At 35.2% G+C, this 18,193-nt stretch overlaps 1 protein-coding gene across 3 annotated transcripts in view; it reads right to left on the reverse strand.

The window, feature by feature from the left end:
• Window positions 1–2,994: 2,994 nt before the first annotated feature.
• zgc:171482 (zinc finger protein) overlaps window positions 2,995–18,193 on the reverse strand; it is a 79,308-nt gene continuing 64,109 nt past the window's right edge. For all 3 annotated transcript variants that reach the window (XM_053502514.1, XM_053502513.1, XM_053502515.1), the window contains exon 7: window positions 2,995–4,157. In XM_053502514.1, coding sequence (XP_053358489.1) covers window positions 4,136–4,157 — 22 coding nt within the window. In that variant the 3' untranslated portion in view covers window positions 2,995–4,135. The remainder of the gene's footprint in view (window positions 4,158–18,193) is intronic.

An 18,193-nucleotide genomic window follows, 5' to 3' on the forward strand; every position in this document is an offset into this window, starting at 1 on the left:
CGCAGACATCATGTTGTGAAATTGTCAGGGTTGGTAATTCAATAAAAAGCAGGGTGTTGATTTCTTAGTACACCAATTAGTAGTTATAGAATTAAGCAGATATCACACTGGATTTTTACATTACATTGCAAATTCCTTATTAGCAGGACATTATTTTACTATATATATATATATATATATATATATATATATATATATATATATATATATATATATATATATTACTGCCCCCCCCCCCCCCCCCCCCCCCAATCCTTTAGGTTGTTTTGAACAGTAATATGTTGCAGCTCCTTAATGTTGAGAACCAGAAAAATGTGAACCTTATTTAAGGTAATGTTGTTCTCTATCCATCTCCACTTCCACCAGTGTCAGATTTTTCAGGTTAAACAACACGCAGGAGGTGGAAGCAAGATCATATAAATAAATAAATTTTCTTTAAATAAAGCATGTTAAGATGTTTCTACTCATACCTGGTGGTGTGATTACTGTTTTCCATTGCAACATACATAACTGTATATCATGGCTGTCAGGCATACAAGTTTAAAATGCATTCCTGTCGAATCCTGAGTTTAAGAAAGATACTGACAGATTGTTCCTACCATGTACTGTATGCTAGTTTGCTGAAAATAATAACCAGTTCAAAAATTGAGACAGATATCAATACAATAAAACTTAAGTCGATCAGACAGGCGTTATTGCAAAACTTTGACGATGGCAAAATGATGGAATGTGGCTAGGATTCAATGCAAATAGAATCAGTTTAAAAATGCTTCCACAACACTGCTGCTGGTGGAGTAAAAAAATCCTCCAATCAGACAATGTCTACAATTTGCAACTAGTCTATTTAGATGCAAATGATGTATGCTTAACAATAAATACATGATAGTTGTTCTGCTGGTAGGTTGTTTACTTCCTTGATCCAAAACCATCCTTGCTGGACAAACTTTCTTCTCCTGGGGAAATTCATAGCTCTGATGGCATACTGTATGTTGAAAAGCTCTTTAATAGAAGGAAGTAAACTGTTAACACAAAGATTGATTTGGTACAGGTAGAGGTAGGCTTTATGGCAAATTTCTTTTATGGAATACAAAACATTGCCTCCAGGTGAAATCACAATATTAGAATGTTAATCCTATAAATCCTAATGCACTAGATGATGATGATGATGATGAAAAACACTCATATTGTTGTTCTCTTGTAGAAGTGGAAATATTAATAGTAAAAAGAATCATAAAATCTTTACCAAAGATTTGATAACACTAATAGACTGTTTCCCAACCCACCAGATACCATTAAATATTCATAATTGCCACGATAGATCTAAAGGCCATCTGCTACACCTTGCTGAATCTGCGAGAGAAAACTGCACAAAGAACAAAATGATGAACTCAGTCCAAGCAAAACCATCACACACTCCTTTAATGAACCCATTATCTGTCCCTATTCTAATTTATCCTGGTATGGTCCCAATGTAGATCAAATCAGAAGCAAAATTCAAATGTGAATGAAACAAAATTCTGACTGTTATATGTATTGTTGGGTAGCCTAATGATTAAATGTTAAAATAGTGCAGGTGAGGTGGACAGAAACTATGTGCAAAAGCGCATGTACTGTAGCATAAAATAGCTAGTCCTTGGGTGTATAATAGTTCTTGGGTGAAATATGTTATGTGACATCACAGAGTGACCAAGAACCATCAAGAATTTCATTTTAAGATAGCACTCTACCAAAAAAGTGCAGGAATGTGGAAAAGCCCCTTTAGTGACTGATTCTAAAACCCTAACATTCTGTATGATGTTCCTCCAGGACCTGTACTCATCCCTCTTCTGCTTTGTTTGTACTGTATGTGCTGCTAATGTGGTTCAAACTTTCGCTTACCCTTAGCATAGATCTTGCTACTAGTTTTTAAATTGATAAATGGATTAGCACCATCATAAATTGTGGACTGTTTGTCCTCATACGGCTAAATCAGGCAAGCCCAATATAACCAAAATCTATAAGATTTAATGAAGCAACCTTTTTGCATACACTTGAATGAAACAGTTCCCAATTAATATGGCATTATTTAAGTGTCTTATTTAATTGCTTTTTTACTTTTATATAAAAGGCACTTACCTTGAAATACATTTATTTTTACTTTCATTATTATTATTTTCATAATATTTCTTATTTGCAAAAGAACATAGATTAAGGTATATACATTGCGGTATACTTCAAATTAAACTTCAAAATTTATAACATTCTTATTTTCATTTTTGAATGACTTATATTCCATATATTCTGAGACCTTCCTCTAACATATTTTGTCTATTTTTTTGTTTTTTTATTTATTTTCTTCATAAATATACAGCATATTTTCTGTAATCCATTTAATGCACAATTTATACTTGGAACAATAAACACCAGACTTCAGGAGCTCAAACAGTTTAACCTGCTGATCTGCTCACAGTCTGCCTTAACTCAGCTTTTAACCACGTTAAGTAAATAACAAGCAAACTATCAAACAGTACTGGACTCTAACTCCTTAGGACTCAATGTTCCCTGATTCAGATCCACACCCCACTGAGACCATGACCAATTACACATTTAGTTTCATGTTTAAAATTTCATTACACAAAATGAACAGAACATCATGAACAGCATAAACAGTGAGATAAAGTGGAACCAGTCTCATGTTAACTCTCCTACTCTGGTGACATGCTGTGAAGTAGTAGTACAAAGCTGTAAAGATAAAACCTCTGAAAGGATTTTTATCAATCTCAACCCCTGATTTAGTGCAGTCTATGTTTACCATTTAACAGCATTGCCATTTACAGAATCCACAAAGCTGCGCGTAGAAATATTAAGCAGATGTTTTGTAGTACAAACATACATACAGTACTGTAAATGTTCTTATCCATGATCTAATGGTCACAACATACCAAATGAATATACTCGACCACAAATAGTGTAAAGTTGATAAAACATCTTTAAAACATTTTTTCCCTGATACAATTTATTTCAATTTTTTGCATAAATAAACAAATTTAAAACAGAACCATTGTGGTGGTTAATAATTTGATTGCATAAACTATCCGCCTCCTGAATTATGTCATAAAATTGTACCTTTTCTGTAGAAGACAACATTGCAAATTACCCTAAATCTGTTTAGTAAAATCAGTTCCTTTGACATTGTTAAAAGTACACAAAGCTCATTGCCATCAACAAATTAACAGTAAACTGTGTAAATGTGATTGCTCTGTAATTAATTTAAAAGATTGACTCAGCATTATGCACTAATCGAGTTTCTCAAAGCACTAATGCGAGGGAAAATATAATAATTGTTCATGTTGAATATGTTGGGTCAGGAAATAAGGCAGAGCTTCATACACTCAGTAGCTCTAATTCCACTCTCTGCAGTATGACTTTGCAAAGAAATGTAGGAATGTTTTCTTCATAGTGAATATATTTTATACTAAATAGCTTTGTTAAAAAAGGAAAAACGTACTTTGTTTCTGATTCTTGTCTATGACCACTTCTATACTAAAATTCCCACACAAGCAGTCTATGAGCTTCACCACTGACCATTATGCAACATTTATACACAAGCAAGACAATTACCTAGGGAAAAGCAGCCATTAATTTACCAACTTCTAGGTCTTTGTGCTTTTTGCTTAAACAGTCCACCAAAGCAGTGACTGCAGGCTTCAAGGAATACATTGTAAATAACATAGATAATTACATACTTCTATTAATTATATAGACTTTGTGAATGTAAGAAAATACTCAGTGACCCTGTCAATTCAGGCTAGTGCTTGTATACAATGAGTGCCATTGTGATTATCTGAACCACTATAACACAGATTGACATCAATTTAACATGAAGTTCATACTTTAGACCTACAGGATAACAGTGTTTATTCCCAGTTCATGACAGTCAAGTTAACACTGACCAAAAATTAAAAAACATAAAGCACAAAACAGTCGAGGAGCCTCCAAGGTATTAAGAAACTCAGTGACGGATAGAGGTATTGTCCGAGGTGTCCCTTTAACTCTTGCACATCTCCACAAATGTTTTGCGAAAACATCCATTTTTCTGTTTTCTTCAGAGCTTCTTTAACAAATGCCTCCAATACTGTACGTCCAGCAATAACTTTCATTGCTGATGTTGTTTAAGACTGAAAAAGAAACAGAACAATATAGTATTAACGAACATTGTCAGAAGTCAGAAAAAAGTTGTGACACAGTAAAACAGGTAACAGAATATTGTTTTACTATCACATTCATTCCACATTATAAAAATGTCAAATCTTGTGTAACAATGTGCATATTTGTCAGACAGTACGTCTGACAAAAAAAATCTCATACTGTATACCATTGTAGAAGTCAAAGAGAAAAACTGGGTACAGAAAAAAGAACAAGAGACCTTGTGTAAAATTTTCTTCAAATACAGTACTACTACAGTACTACTACAACAACAAGGATTTTACAAATTCAGTGCTTTTATATTATATTATATTATATTATATTTTATTATATTATGGATTAGATATAAAGCTGGGTAACTCAGTGGTTAAGGCATTGGACCAGTGATCAGAAGATCCCAAGTTAAAACCCCAGCACCACCAAGTTGCAACTGGCGGGCCCTTGAGCAAGGCCGTTAATCCTGCTCAGTTGTACAATAAGCTAAAAATGTAAGTCACTCTATACATGGATATATGTGTCTGCCAAATCTCGTAAATGTAAATATAGTATATGGATGCAACAATTGTGGTTACAGCTTGTGTGCATGCTGTAACCATCAAAAGCTTAGTAATGTGGCTAATAAGGTAATGCCACATACTGCCACAAGGTGGCTGGCTCCACTTTTTGTTATGGTAAACTAAAATTAAATGTGTGTACAGTAAACATGTGCTACAATGCTGCTTTAATTAACACAATTATTATTTGGATTATAATATTAATAATTTTATTTTTTCTCTGTAAGAAAATGTTGTATGGAATAATTGTATTCTATACTGCTGTCATGTGTGACATAGTGTCATGGATACTGGAATCATGTGAACAACGTTTTAATTTGGGAGAAGTAGACTTGCTATTGAAAGTCGTGGCGGGGGGGGGGGGGGGGGGGGCGTTGTAGGAGGTATTATAGTGAAAGGTATTGGATCTTTCCCAAAGCTGCAGATGGGTAGGCTACTGTTGTCACAATCAGACCACAATTATGCCACAACATGTAACCAGCACAACACTGACGCAATTCAACGGAAAATCATCAACTACTGCTATCAGTGATGCCAACTTTTTTGCCGATAAGCAAATATCGTCTGTTACCGATGTATAGCTGATAGGTTGGTCCATCTTTTAATATATGATTTGGTACGATATGATATAATATAGAATGCTTTGTCCATATGCGAATCTTTAACTTTTCATTTAGTTGACAAAACTGTCAATTTGAATATAGCTCGTAGTAGAGCTTTCTCTTGCTTGGACTTTAAAGGCAATATTTTCGTTGTTTCTTTATTCTTATGTCAATTCCACAGCATTAAAGAAAAAGATGTCACACAGAATACCTAGTTTCCTAGGCAGCAGAAAACATGGTGGTGTCTGGTGTATTGGGAACTGCATGAGTGTCAGAGTGCTTAATGATTTTTGTTGTAGTTTTCTTTCCAGCCATAGCAACAACAAAACCTCCCATTTTCTTTAAATAAATTAAAAAATAATAAATATAATAATAATAATAATAATAATAATAATATAAATTTTTGGTAACTTCTTCAGTGTGCTACCTTTTTTAAAAATTTTAGAAGGCAGCATATATGAAGTTACATATCTGACCCTGAATGAATATTAGTACATGTATGTGTGTATTTTTTATTTTTTTTAGTGAAAGAAGCAAAAAGTAATAAGCATAGAATGTGTAAGCTTGACAGAAAGACAAAGAAAAAAACATCCCCATCTTTCTGTCTCCACCAGGAATCTTCAAGCTGTGAGGTGCTCGGAGGAGCTAATCTCTGGCATTTTAGACATTGCTGGTTATTTTACCAGGTGCATCACAACACGTTTCACAGTCCACTCTGCTAAGGATATGCTCTGAGCCTATTTTTGTTCAACCCACCAATCAGGTAGTGCTTTCCTTATGAATATTCATAACAAGACAAATGATAAGTCAAGCTGCTCCATTTCTGAGACACTCCTGATAGTGTATTAAGCTGCACAGAGATGGATCAAAACTGCGGTGCAAACATTGTGTCTTAAATCTGCTCCCAGGGGAAATCTGGGGTACAGACTTGCTGCAAGATGCTGTAAACTGATGAAGTGACTAAAAAGGAAATTGATCTCTATGACTGCAATCACCAAAGGTATATTTTGAAACAAACAAACAAACAAAAAAATCTGAATTCAATGATCAGTACTAGCAACTATTAAGTATAGGGGTGGATTATGCATTGAAAATATTGCATGGAAAATGGAAGAATAAGGTTTGATATAAATGCCACCAAATATCAACAAATTCAGGAATGTAATGCAATCAAAAAACAGAAGTTGAAAACAAAACTAAAAAACAAACAATAATGATAAATTATTATTAATAATAGAAATTATTATTATTAATTCATTAATGACGAATAAAAATGACTTCTTTCCACAAAATGGTTGCAAGTTCATGAAAAATAAACTAATTGTAGATTAATATTTGAAGAAAATGTCCTTTAAATAGTTGGCAGACATTCTTCCTGAATGTGTTCCTATACAGTCCGCTCGATTAATAGATGGACATAAACCGAGTTATTATTTTACATATTTACTACAATATATAAAAATCTATATAAATTAATACACTCATATTGACTTTAGATTGTAGACTTTTAGCTTTAATTTTAACTTGCATCTAAATTGAGTGATGGTGTAGGAAATTCTTGAACCTATAGACACCTGAGGATAAATTTCTTTCCTGGTTGGGAATCCGTTCCTGATGGTCCTTTATTGATGCTTCCCCCGATGTTCTTTCAAGTTTGTCATCTTTGACCCATCAGACTATACTTTGTCTCTTATAACTAATGCTTATAGCATTAAACCTATCCATACAGTATATTTTCCCTATTACACTTTACAGTATGTTTAAATTCTGTTGTATTGTTAGCAATTTTGTGGAAGTTTTGTTACAAGATAAGAAAAACTTTATTGTGCCAGAGACTGCTTCAAGAACAAAAAGAGTAAAATAAAAAAAATCTACATTAAATAAATAAAATAACACTTAAAAAAATCCACAAACTAGACAGTGGGTTAGATAAAAGTAGAATGCAGCAACCACCAAAGTAGACTGCAGCAAGCGGTAGCAATAGAGCAGCAGAAACCAGATTCTGTTGTAGAATTTACATAGCAACAAGGACAAGTAATACAGTATTACACACGAAATGATGTTACATATGATACGGTTAATTGATATTGGGCATTTTATTGTTAATTAATGTTCCACATGATATTGTTAAATTATATTGCACATAATGAAAAACTTTTCACCTCTATAATAAAGAGACTATTGGAAGTTTTTCTGCCGATTTTTATGTCAGTTTAATTAAAAGATTACACAAAAACAGTTCTATGTGTTTGTGCATCTTGAAAACACAATGTTATGTTTGCTCACAATGATGTATGTCAAGCTGTTCATCAGTCTTCTACAATAAAAAAAATACACTGATGAGACTTATAAAAAGGAGATGGTATTAAAGGCCTACTGCTGAAGGACTCTAAAGAAATCGTTTTTTACAGCCAGTGTCTTAATGCCTGTTCTCCCGCAAGGACCTAATCTTCAGTGACTGTCAGGCAAGCATTCGTCTCACTGCCAAAGCTCCTTACATGACTCAACACTCACTCAGCCTGCTCAGGGCTGTACATTGGGGGTAGAGTCTGGCTCAATGGCACACAGACCCTGGGGACACTGGAGAGTATTTTTTTTAAAGCCCTTACACTATGCCTGGCTACACTTTAGGAAGATAATTCCTGAATTATACATACAAGAAGACAAATGTAAAACTCCTTCTTGTCTAAAACCGTAAGATAATTTGTAGTAAAAACTTTAACTTTTTATCTTGAAACACATACTGGCCATTGTACATACAGCAATTTAAAAATAACAATTATTTATCTATGTATGTACAGCACCGGTCAAAAGTTTGGACACAAGTTTAGATTTATTTTTCTACATTTTAGAACACCACAGGAGATTTTAAAACTATGAAATAACACATACGGAATTAGGTATTTCCGTGATAACAACAAAAACAACAACAACAACAGTCGGTTGTTATTTTAAAACATGAAGGTCAGCTGTTCTGGAACAGTTCTTGCAAGAACAGTATTTTCAAGTACATTCGCAAAACCTATTAAGCACTATGATGAAACTCTCTCATGAAGCCCATCCCAGGAAAGCAAGACCAAAATTGACCTCTGCTGCAGAGGAGAAGATCATTTAAAGTTAGCCGCCACAAAAATCACCAATTAACAGCACCTCAGATTAGCGCCATTTAAAAGGATATACAGAGCATAAGCAGTAGACACATCTCAATATCAACTGCTCAAAGAAGATCGTTGCATATTTCTAAAACCTTTAGTATTGTTTTTATAGTGTGGAAAGAATCAGAGTAAAAACATGCATGGAATTAGACGGTGTGTCCAAACTCGAATATCTAGCTTCATTTATTTACATTCATGATTCATACTGCAGTGTACTGGCTACTCACTGTCATTGTATTGGGGTTAGACTTTGCAAATCTTCACTTTTATACAACATTTTAATCAAGTTTCAACTATTAGTTATATACTTGATATATATTACTATATGACACAATGGCACATCCTTAACTTCCATTTACTTGACATGTAGATGGACAACACTAAAATGAGAACTATGTAAAACAAAAACAAAATAAAGAAACAAAAAAATAAATGTTATATTCATGCCATTCCCATTTACCATCATACTGTAGATACAGGTATTTTTAAAAAGAGGTTATTAAATAGTTATATTATACCTTAGACAGGAATAGTAAAACACAAAATCATACAGTCAGAGGCAGAATACTAAGGCAAAATAACAGAAGTTCAAATCCATAACTGATCTATACATTTTTCTACATATAAACTCATATTTGGCAGTAATAAAGCTAGTTGATATTGAGGTCTAGTAGATAACATTTGTAATGGTGGAAGCAAGACAAAAGACTGAAACTCAAGATGATGCTGAAATTACACAGCTGCACATCAAGTGTTCCGGGGTTTAAGAGTCTCTCTTTGTGATTAGTTGCTAAGTTTGGATAAAGATCTCATGTTACTGCAGTGCAGAAATTAGCCTCTATTACAGAACCCCAATTGAACTCTTGAAACTGCTGCTTTGTAGTTTATTTTAAAAGACTGCAATAGTAAGAGACATTTAAGTAGTACTGTACAGAAAAATATTTCTCCACATAATACCACATCATATTTCGAGTTTATCTAGTAATTAGCTGTAAGTTGAACACTTGGCTGGGAATGTTTAAGTAAGCAATTTGTGGTTTCCCTTGCCTTAAAAAAAGGCGCCAAGTTAGTAGCTTGCTTGTCACCATCTCTGTACATCTCAGTTCTATTCTTAGTGCAGAAGCTGGATTGCAAAGTTGTCTTTTCCCTTTCATAAAAACAGATCAGGTCCTTATTTGGCAGCAGAAACTCCATCTTTCTGCCTCTGCTGGCTTCCTCCCAGAGGCTTCCTCAGTGTAGTGGGAGTGTGCAGCCCAGACAGAGTCATTACACAGGTAGAGAGAGGCCACTGAGCTGGAACTCCATATCTTTTTCCAGGCACCCCAGGAGATAAATGGTTGAAGCCGAGGATTTAAACACTGGTCCTGAATACTCAGATCACACTGTTCTCATTTAATCAATCAACATGGCTGTTTAAACAGCCCAATGTGCTCTCTGTATAAGTCACTTCCTCATTTCTCAGCATTGTGGAACCCATTTTTCTCTCTCAGATGACATGTTCTTTGATGAAGGCAGTCTTCATCCATATAGATCTAAGCAGTCTGAATGTGCTCTAGGCGGAATCTGTTACACACCACTTCTTTCTCATTCTGCCATTGACAGCCTGCCTGCCTTTTTCCTGACCATTTGTAGTAAAACACTTTATTGTCAGTATTTCTGCTCTTGGCTACTATGTGCTTTCTAGTAAATAACTACATTATCTATGTCACAGCCTCTGGGATGGCAGTAAAACCCCCTTGAAAGTGTTGAACTGTGAACACACCCTAAATAGAAACACACTTCCCTGGCCACAAAGTGACGTAGCAGGTGGTGAGCTGGCCACCTTTGAGATAACAGGCGTATAATCACAGCAGAGCAGACCTGTACTCCTTAGCTGCGAAGGAGATAAGAGCCAAGCCTAGCGGTAAAGTGTGTGATTTGATTGTGTGTGTCTCGTGTGGGAAGAGGTATCTATCAGTGAAGGGCAAGTGCCTTCAGCACCCACTCGCATAGCTTTAATTCTTCTTTGCTTTCACCAGCATTACAAGAAATGTGCCTATAGTACTGCAGCAGCAAATTCCCTGATAGGTGGTTGTAAATACAGGAAGAAACTGAGCCAGTGTTCTGATGTCAGTATTGCCATCTTGCATCTAGTACAGTAATAAATGTGTTGGCAGGCAAATTTTAAAGCTAAATCTGCTTCTTTACTAGCTCTGTAATACGCCATATTATACTGTGGTTTTATCTAATACTAAACCACTTTATAGTAGTTGACAGTGGGATTATTACAGTACATTTGTCTGTTAGCACCTACACTATTACTGTATATTTAACCAAGTCAAATTTCAGTGGGTTCTCAACCTATGTGTCAGAGTTAGTGTTTATCTCAGGTTTTATGGCAACCGATGACCTACTACACTTACCACTGTAAAAATGTTAGCATGTTTATAAGTTTATCATGCACAACGGTTATGGACAGAAGAACATGCCATTGCTCTATATAACCATAAAAAACATTAATTCTTGGCTTTTTTCCTGATTTTATAATTTTTTTTTGCCTTATATGTACATACAACAGTGGCAAAATTTCCAAAAGCAAAATATTACGTTAAATTACATGAACTGAATAAAAACTTTCTGAAATCTAATCTGATTGGAAAGAAATCTCTAAAGCGCTTATAATACTTAAAATTGTAGACATTGCACCTTATTGTTTGTATATTTTAAGTGAAAATTTAATTTAAACATTTAAAATTTAATGCAAAATATTGACCTTAGTAAATTGCTGCTTGAAAAATTACCAATAATATTGATACCATAATTATTTTTCACCTCTCAAATTTAGGCTGACAAGTTTTAGGTATTAATATTCAAGTAAGCAAATTTAGTCTTTAAATTCAGGTTGACAAAATTTGTGTAGAAAAAATTCAGGTCTTCACATCCTGGATATCACATGCAGAACAATAGATCGCCAATTTCTGTGGATCATTATGCAGTGTACTTTAAAGTATGCTTCTTTCTCTATGCAAAATCTGCAAATTCTGACCCTGCTATCTGAATTTTGCTGCAGAAATTATCACACCAGGCAACATTTTTCCAATATTCTATTGTTTTAATTTTGTTGAGCCCATTTGAATTGTTGATGTTGAATTTTCTTTTCTTAGCTGACAGCAGTGGCACCCAGTGTGGTCTCTACCTGCTGTAGCTCATCTGCTTTAAGGTTCAAAGTAGTGACTGTGTGCACTCAAAGATGCTCTTCGGCATACCTCTTTTGCAATGTGATGTTATTTGAGTTACTGTTGCCTTTCAACTCGAAATGGATCATTCTGATTCACACATATTCTTACACATTTCATACTTATTTCTATAGTTTCCTTTTGATTCTTTAAAGCTGCTTTGCAACAATGACCATTGATAAAAGCTCTATTAAAAATGTAATTGAAATGAACTCAAACTAGTCTGGTCATTCTCCTCTGACCTCTGGCACCAACAAGGCATTTTTGCCCAAATATGTGCCACTCACTGGATATTTTCTTTTTTTCAAACCATGCTTTGTAAACTCTAGAGATGGCTATGCATGAAAATCCCAGTAGATCAGCAGTTTTATAAATCCTTAGACCAGCCCACATGGCATCAACAACCATGCCATGTTTAAAGTCACTTAAATCACCGTTCATTCTCATTTTGAAACTGTGTTTGTACTTTACCAGTTTGTCCTGAATTTGGCATTTGACTGCTTAGATATTTGCGTTAATAAGCAGTTACTGATAATAACCATGTTCTGATACTGTGCCTTCCTGTTGTGGCCAGCTTTTATGTTTTTCGACGTTTTGTGCCCAACTAGAGCTCTGTGTGATCAGATTGGACAATCTGGTCCCCACAGGCAAAAGTCCAGTCATCTAGCCATCACAATTTGGCCCTTGTCAAAGTCAGAAACATCCTCTGCTTGTTCGTTTTATCTACTTCCAACACATCAACCTCAGGATCAATATGGTCACTTGCTGCCTAATACAGTATATCCTGCACACTTCCAGGTGCCACTGTGCAAAAATATTTTAACTATAGCTACTGTGACAAGGATGATGATGGTGATACGACAACTTCAAAACTGCAGAATATATCTAATCTGCACTAGTCAGGACCTACCAAAACTGGTCCAAGGAACGGGAACAAGTGAACCAGCGACAGGGCCATTGGGCAGGTGGGTATAATGTAATGGCTGAAGGTATATAAATATATAAAAAATATATATATGTCTAGAGAGGAAGAAAGAGAGAGAGAGCGTGTCATAAAGGTCAGTGGGGTGGGTTTCACTTAGCCGTTCCAACTTCTATAGCATTAGCAGGGTAGCTAAGCATGGACTCAAGGCTGTGGTTCTTTATGAAGCGTGATGTTTACGCAAATGATAGCTACGTATTGGTGGTATTGACTTATGGATCACGTTGAGGGTTAACAAAACAGGTTTAAGATGAAGGGCCACTTTTTTTTAGCAGTGGTACCCCAATCTGGTGAGGGAGATTACTAGCCACTGGCATTTAAGCACAACTAAGGGCCTAACCCCATTAGCCTGGCTAATTTATTCCAGATCAAGGGAGCAGAGCCTGGCATGGTTCTAAGGTCAGTAAGCATGATTAGCTGAGAGGCAGGATGGTGAGGAACAAAGAGAAATAAAATGACTTTTCTGTGCAGGTTGCCTTATGTTCATGACTGGCTATAAGTGTAAAGCACAGCAAAGAAAATGAAGGGGGTGGTTGTTGCATAGTGTGATGCGCCTCTGCCACTTCACCAGCAGACTGAACCAGGTAGGGTCAAATTAGTACTTTTTAGCTCTGCCTATTCAACACAATGTCCCTGTGGCCTAGCCTACATAGACATGAAACAAGTGTGTTGCATTCACATAAGCTCTTTTTTGGTCTTGATTAAATTGCCTGTTTTTCTTCACACAAGTAACCCTATTCTAAATATTTACATTTGTCTTGGATAACTTAAAATATCACCCAATACAGTTTTCTAAGGTCAAAGCTACACATAAATAAAAAAACAAGTAGCTGGTTAATTGTCTTTTAATAATGTAAGATTTGACTTTTGTGCATTTTTAGTATTATGGTTATCATAATTAAAAAACTGAAATATTTGAACTGGATAAAGAAAATCTGACAGATGTGTTTTGACAACGTGTTTCATGTAAAGAACAGAACAAAGCATATGCTGCATTTATAGCCATTCTGTTAAATATCACCAAAAAAATTTTCCCTACTGTTTTATCACTTACATACTGTATATCCTGTTATTTCTGTACACTATGCTTTATTTTTTTTTGCTTTTGAAAAGAAAAATGCTTTTGTCGTGTTACCAAGAAACCACAAACCGTCAGTCCTGAATACTTTCCTGTGTCAGGTAAAGGTACTGTGTTACCTCTGACTGTTACAGGGGACTGAGATTCCTTAAATAATAATAATAATAATAATAATAAACAAATAAATAAATGTCTTCTCATAGTAAACGGCCTCATATAAACAGTTATTTACCTTCTACACGTCATGTAGAAAGTCTGCCATTTAGGCAAAAGCAAATTACCTCATCTTCACATTCATACTTGATATGCTTGTTGAAGATTCAGTTCAAATTTTAATCACCCAATGCTGTTAGAATACCCTCCACTGTTCTGGGAATGGCTGTCTCTAGAGTTTTTAACACGGCCATTGGAGTGATTTGGACAATCAGCCACAGGAGCAATGCTGAGGTTTGGCACTGATGGAGGAGGAGGCCAGGTGTGCATTCTGTGCTCTAACCCATACCATTGATGTTTGTTGAGGTTGAGGTCAGTGTTTTGTGCAGATGACTTATGTTTTTCCAAAGCAACCTGTGTTAACCATATCTACATGGTGATTTGTCTTTGTGCTCAAAGCATTGTCCTACTGGATAAAGTCTAAGTTATCAGTAAGGATAATGCTCTAGGATACAAGTATCCTCTCGACAATCATGTGACCCCTAATTATGTGGTAAAAGTTTGGCGAAGCACCACATGTAAGGGCCATGGACAAGCATCCACCTCCTTTCCCTATACAGGTCTCTATGTAGAATGTTACTACAGATACTGGTAATTATAGATCTATAATTACATGTCATAATAAGTAATAACTGCAGTGGAATAAATTTAAATTTGAAGATTGTGCTGTCCTTTACCTTTGTAACTGAGAATAGCTGCAAAAAATGCCCAAATTCTACATTAAGAGTACTAACACATAAATGTAAGGGCGTGGTATTAAACATCTTACATACCAAAGATGTTTAAATCACTTTGTAACATACAGTACAGTTAACAGACTAGCTCTATAGATGTAATTACTAGCAATATGTAGAAGTTAGCAGCTAGTTGTACGTGACCCAATCCTTAATTCTTAAATATAAACATCTGGATGAACAACGACAAAAGAATAATAAGGGCATGGTGCGCATACATACGGTGCTGTCGTGTATCTGCTTAGTTTTATATCTGCTTAGTATCTCACCTCAAACAGATCAAGGCTGAGAGAAATAACAGGGCTGTTAAAAAATTCCCCATGAGGTAATGAACCACAAAGCCACCCTGCCTTGACATGATGCCACACAGTTTTCTCTCTTTAGCGAGACTCTTGATGTATTTACATCTGAACATTTCAACCTCTTCAACATACACTTCATTTTCCACTTTAATTTGACAACAGAAACAAAGCACCTCAGGATGTGCGTTATTGATGGGTAGTAATTTAGCACAGATGTGACACAGCGGGGAGTGCTGAGCTATATGTGACAGCTTACTGTCAACTCAGAGGAAATATTTATTGCATTTTTTACACCCCTTTTGCAGTGGGATAATTATAGCTGATGCACACTGAACTGTCATTGTTGCTCCTCATGGAATAGTTGATTGGCCAAGATAAGATTGGATAAAAGCAAATAAAGATGTAATACGCTCGGGGAAAACACCAGAAAGTTCATAACAACCATTAGGTGCTAGATTAGCAAAATAGAGACATGTATTTTCTGGCTGTTTAAAATTCAAAACAGTTTCCCACTTTTTTTTATAAAGCAGGTAAGGCATTCCTCAATTTGGGGGAAAAAAGACATGCTAATTTCAGGTTTATGGAAAAAGGGTATTTCAAATGCTTATTTTTCTTAGAGTATAAAGTTTAAAAGACTTTTTAAAAACCATATGGAAGATACCATCATAGCAATGTCACAGATGGATAAAAAAATCATGTATAATTTATGACTTATATTGCTACCCTTCCTGGTCTTCAGAAATCAATTTCTCCCGCATTAGTGCCAGTTCCTTTAGGCTGAATTTGCTCTGTTTTATTTAACAGTATAATATAAATAAATAAATAAATAAATAAATAAATAAATAAATAAAAGCCAACAAAAAAACTCTCACAAGTCACAATAAATTAAGGAGTAATGTACTGTGACGATCTTTAGCAGCAGTACAAACAGTGTGTGTATGTATGATAATTTGCTTCTTCATAACTGGTTTATATCCAAGCTAAAATATTGTTTTGTAAAACTCTACACCAACCAGCGATAACATTAAAATGCTAAATAATAATTCCGATACAGTCTAGATCCACCCTTGAGACTCCTCCTGACCACTGAGGGTATGCTGCGGCGTCTGGCACCTGGATGTTAGAGGTGGATCTGTTGGGTGCTGTGGGTTTCAGGGCGGGGCCTCCATGGATTGGACTTGTTTGGTGCATCTGCTGGATGCTCACATGGGTGTTACCAGTTTACTGGTATATAATTGATAATCAATATGATTAAATTTAAATGGAGTTAGTATTCTGGCTGATTGTTGTATATCTGTGCACAAAAATTTGTCACAGTTTAATTATTATAAACATACAGTATTGATGTCAAAGGGCAGGTGGAAGGTGAATGAAATTAATCTTAACATTAGTTTATAATCCAACCCGAACTACTGCACTTCAAAACAATTACTGCAGGAAATGCTGACAAAAAACTGGAAAGCATGAAATGTAAAGTACACAAACGGTGTTATTTTCCTGCTAGCATTCAAGAGCACAGTAATTTAATGTGAGAGCTATAAGTGGTTTTAAATTTAGACTGATTGGCCAACTCTTGTTAAGAGAATGTTTGCATCCTTTCGTGCATACCGCAGCCCCTTTCTGTGTTGATCTTTTTTTCTAGTTTTGTTTTTCAGACTTATCAGAGATGATTTACAGTTTGCTTTAACTCTGCCATTAGAACATGCACTTTATTATCAGTGCTTAAGACAGTGACACAAGGTGCACCTAGGCAAAATGTAAAATAACCACCGAACAAGTTCTACATTTGTGTGTAGGAAATGCCAGAAGACAGAATGTAGCTAATGATTATCACATACAGTATGCGCTACACAGCTGTGTGCAATGGAACTTGATAAATCTTACACACAGGATAAATTGCTCTGCTCATGTGTAGCTACAGTACTTTTATTTGCATAATGAAACTCCTTGAAATTATCATATATGGTAATCTGATAAACAACTTCTCCTATTAAAAGTTGTAAGAAGATAAACTATATTAACAGAAGAAGTGGAGATTCTGTTGTTTTAAAGTGAAGAAAATAGAATATGGTTTGTAAGCTACTTTTATGCATGATTTGTCTAAGAATTGAAGCCAATTTTTATTTAATTTTCTGCCTGGATAATCCATTTAGAAAAACTGCACTGGTATGAAAATCTTTTATTATTGTTGCCCCTTTTGCTGCTGTATTTAAAAATGAAATGTACTCAAACATAAGGTATATACTGTACAGTACATGCATACAGTATAATATCCTTATTTGGCTTTTAGTTGGTTTGGAAATGGCAGAACTTTAAAACATAAATTAAAAAACACACCTAACTAAAGAAATCCACTGAAGACTCTTATGAGTTTCCGTTTCCTCCTTAAAACAGTCCTTAAAACAAGTAGTCCTGTGCAAAGAAGCATGTTTCAAATCTTTAGGCAATCAAGTAATCATTCCAATCCATCTTTACTTGTGCCTCTGAGATATTACCTATCACATTTTATCTGTGATGTCTGTTCTGCACCTTGCAAGCACTAAAAACTGCAATTACTTTGCCAATGATTAAGATTTGATTGACAACAAGTGGGATAAGAGCTCCTCATAATCAGTTAACTCATGATTACACTTTTCTCCCACAAGGGGTTCCTCCATTTGCCTGGTCAGGCATGTGTGTAAAACTAAACACATTCTTATGCACCTAAAATCCTAATAAATAACAGTCCATGTGCAGAAATGTGTTATGCATTGTTTGTACATAAAACTAAATGCATGCATGGTTGATAAATCAGACACAGGTTATTTATATACTGTATTTAGTGGTGAACCTTTTAGGTGAAAATAAGCACATTTAAAATTACATTAAGGGCAAGTCCACATGTACACTGCTATTTTTAAAAATGAGGTTTTTACTTGTTTTATTTGTCATTCTTTAAAAAAAATAAATGGGTTTGGGCTTTTCAAGTTATTACTGTGTTCATCACTGGGGAGACATGGTTCATGTGGCACACACTTTTACAATCCAAAAACACAGTTTATCCTGTCCACACATCAACACTGACAACAAAGTTACATCTGGTAAAATATTCTCACCCTGGACGGATGTTTTCAATGACCTAAAATTACTAGGGCTGCTCTGATCTGCGTTTTCGATCAACAATCCCCGATCAC

This window comes from Clarias gariepinus, chromosome 8, assembly GCF_024256425.1.
Source record: "Clarias gariepinus isolate MV-2021 ecotype Netherlands chromosome 8, CGAR_prim_01v2, whole genome shotgun sequence".
NCBI lineage: Eukaryota > Metazoa > Chordata > Actinopteri > Siluriformes > Clariidae > Clarias > Clarias gariepinus.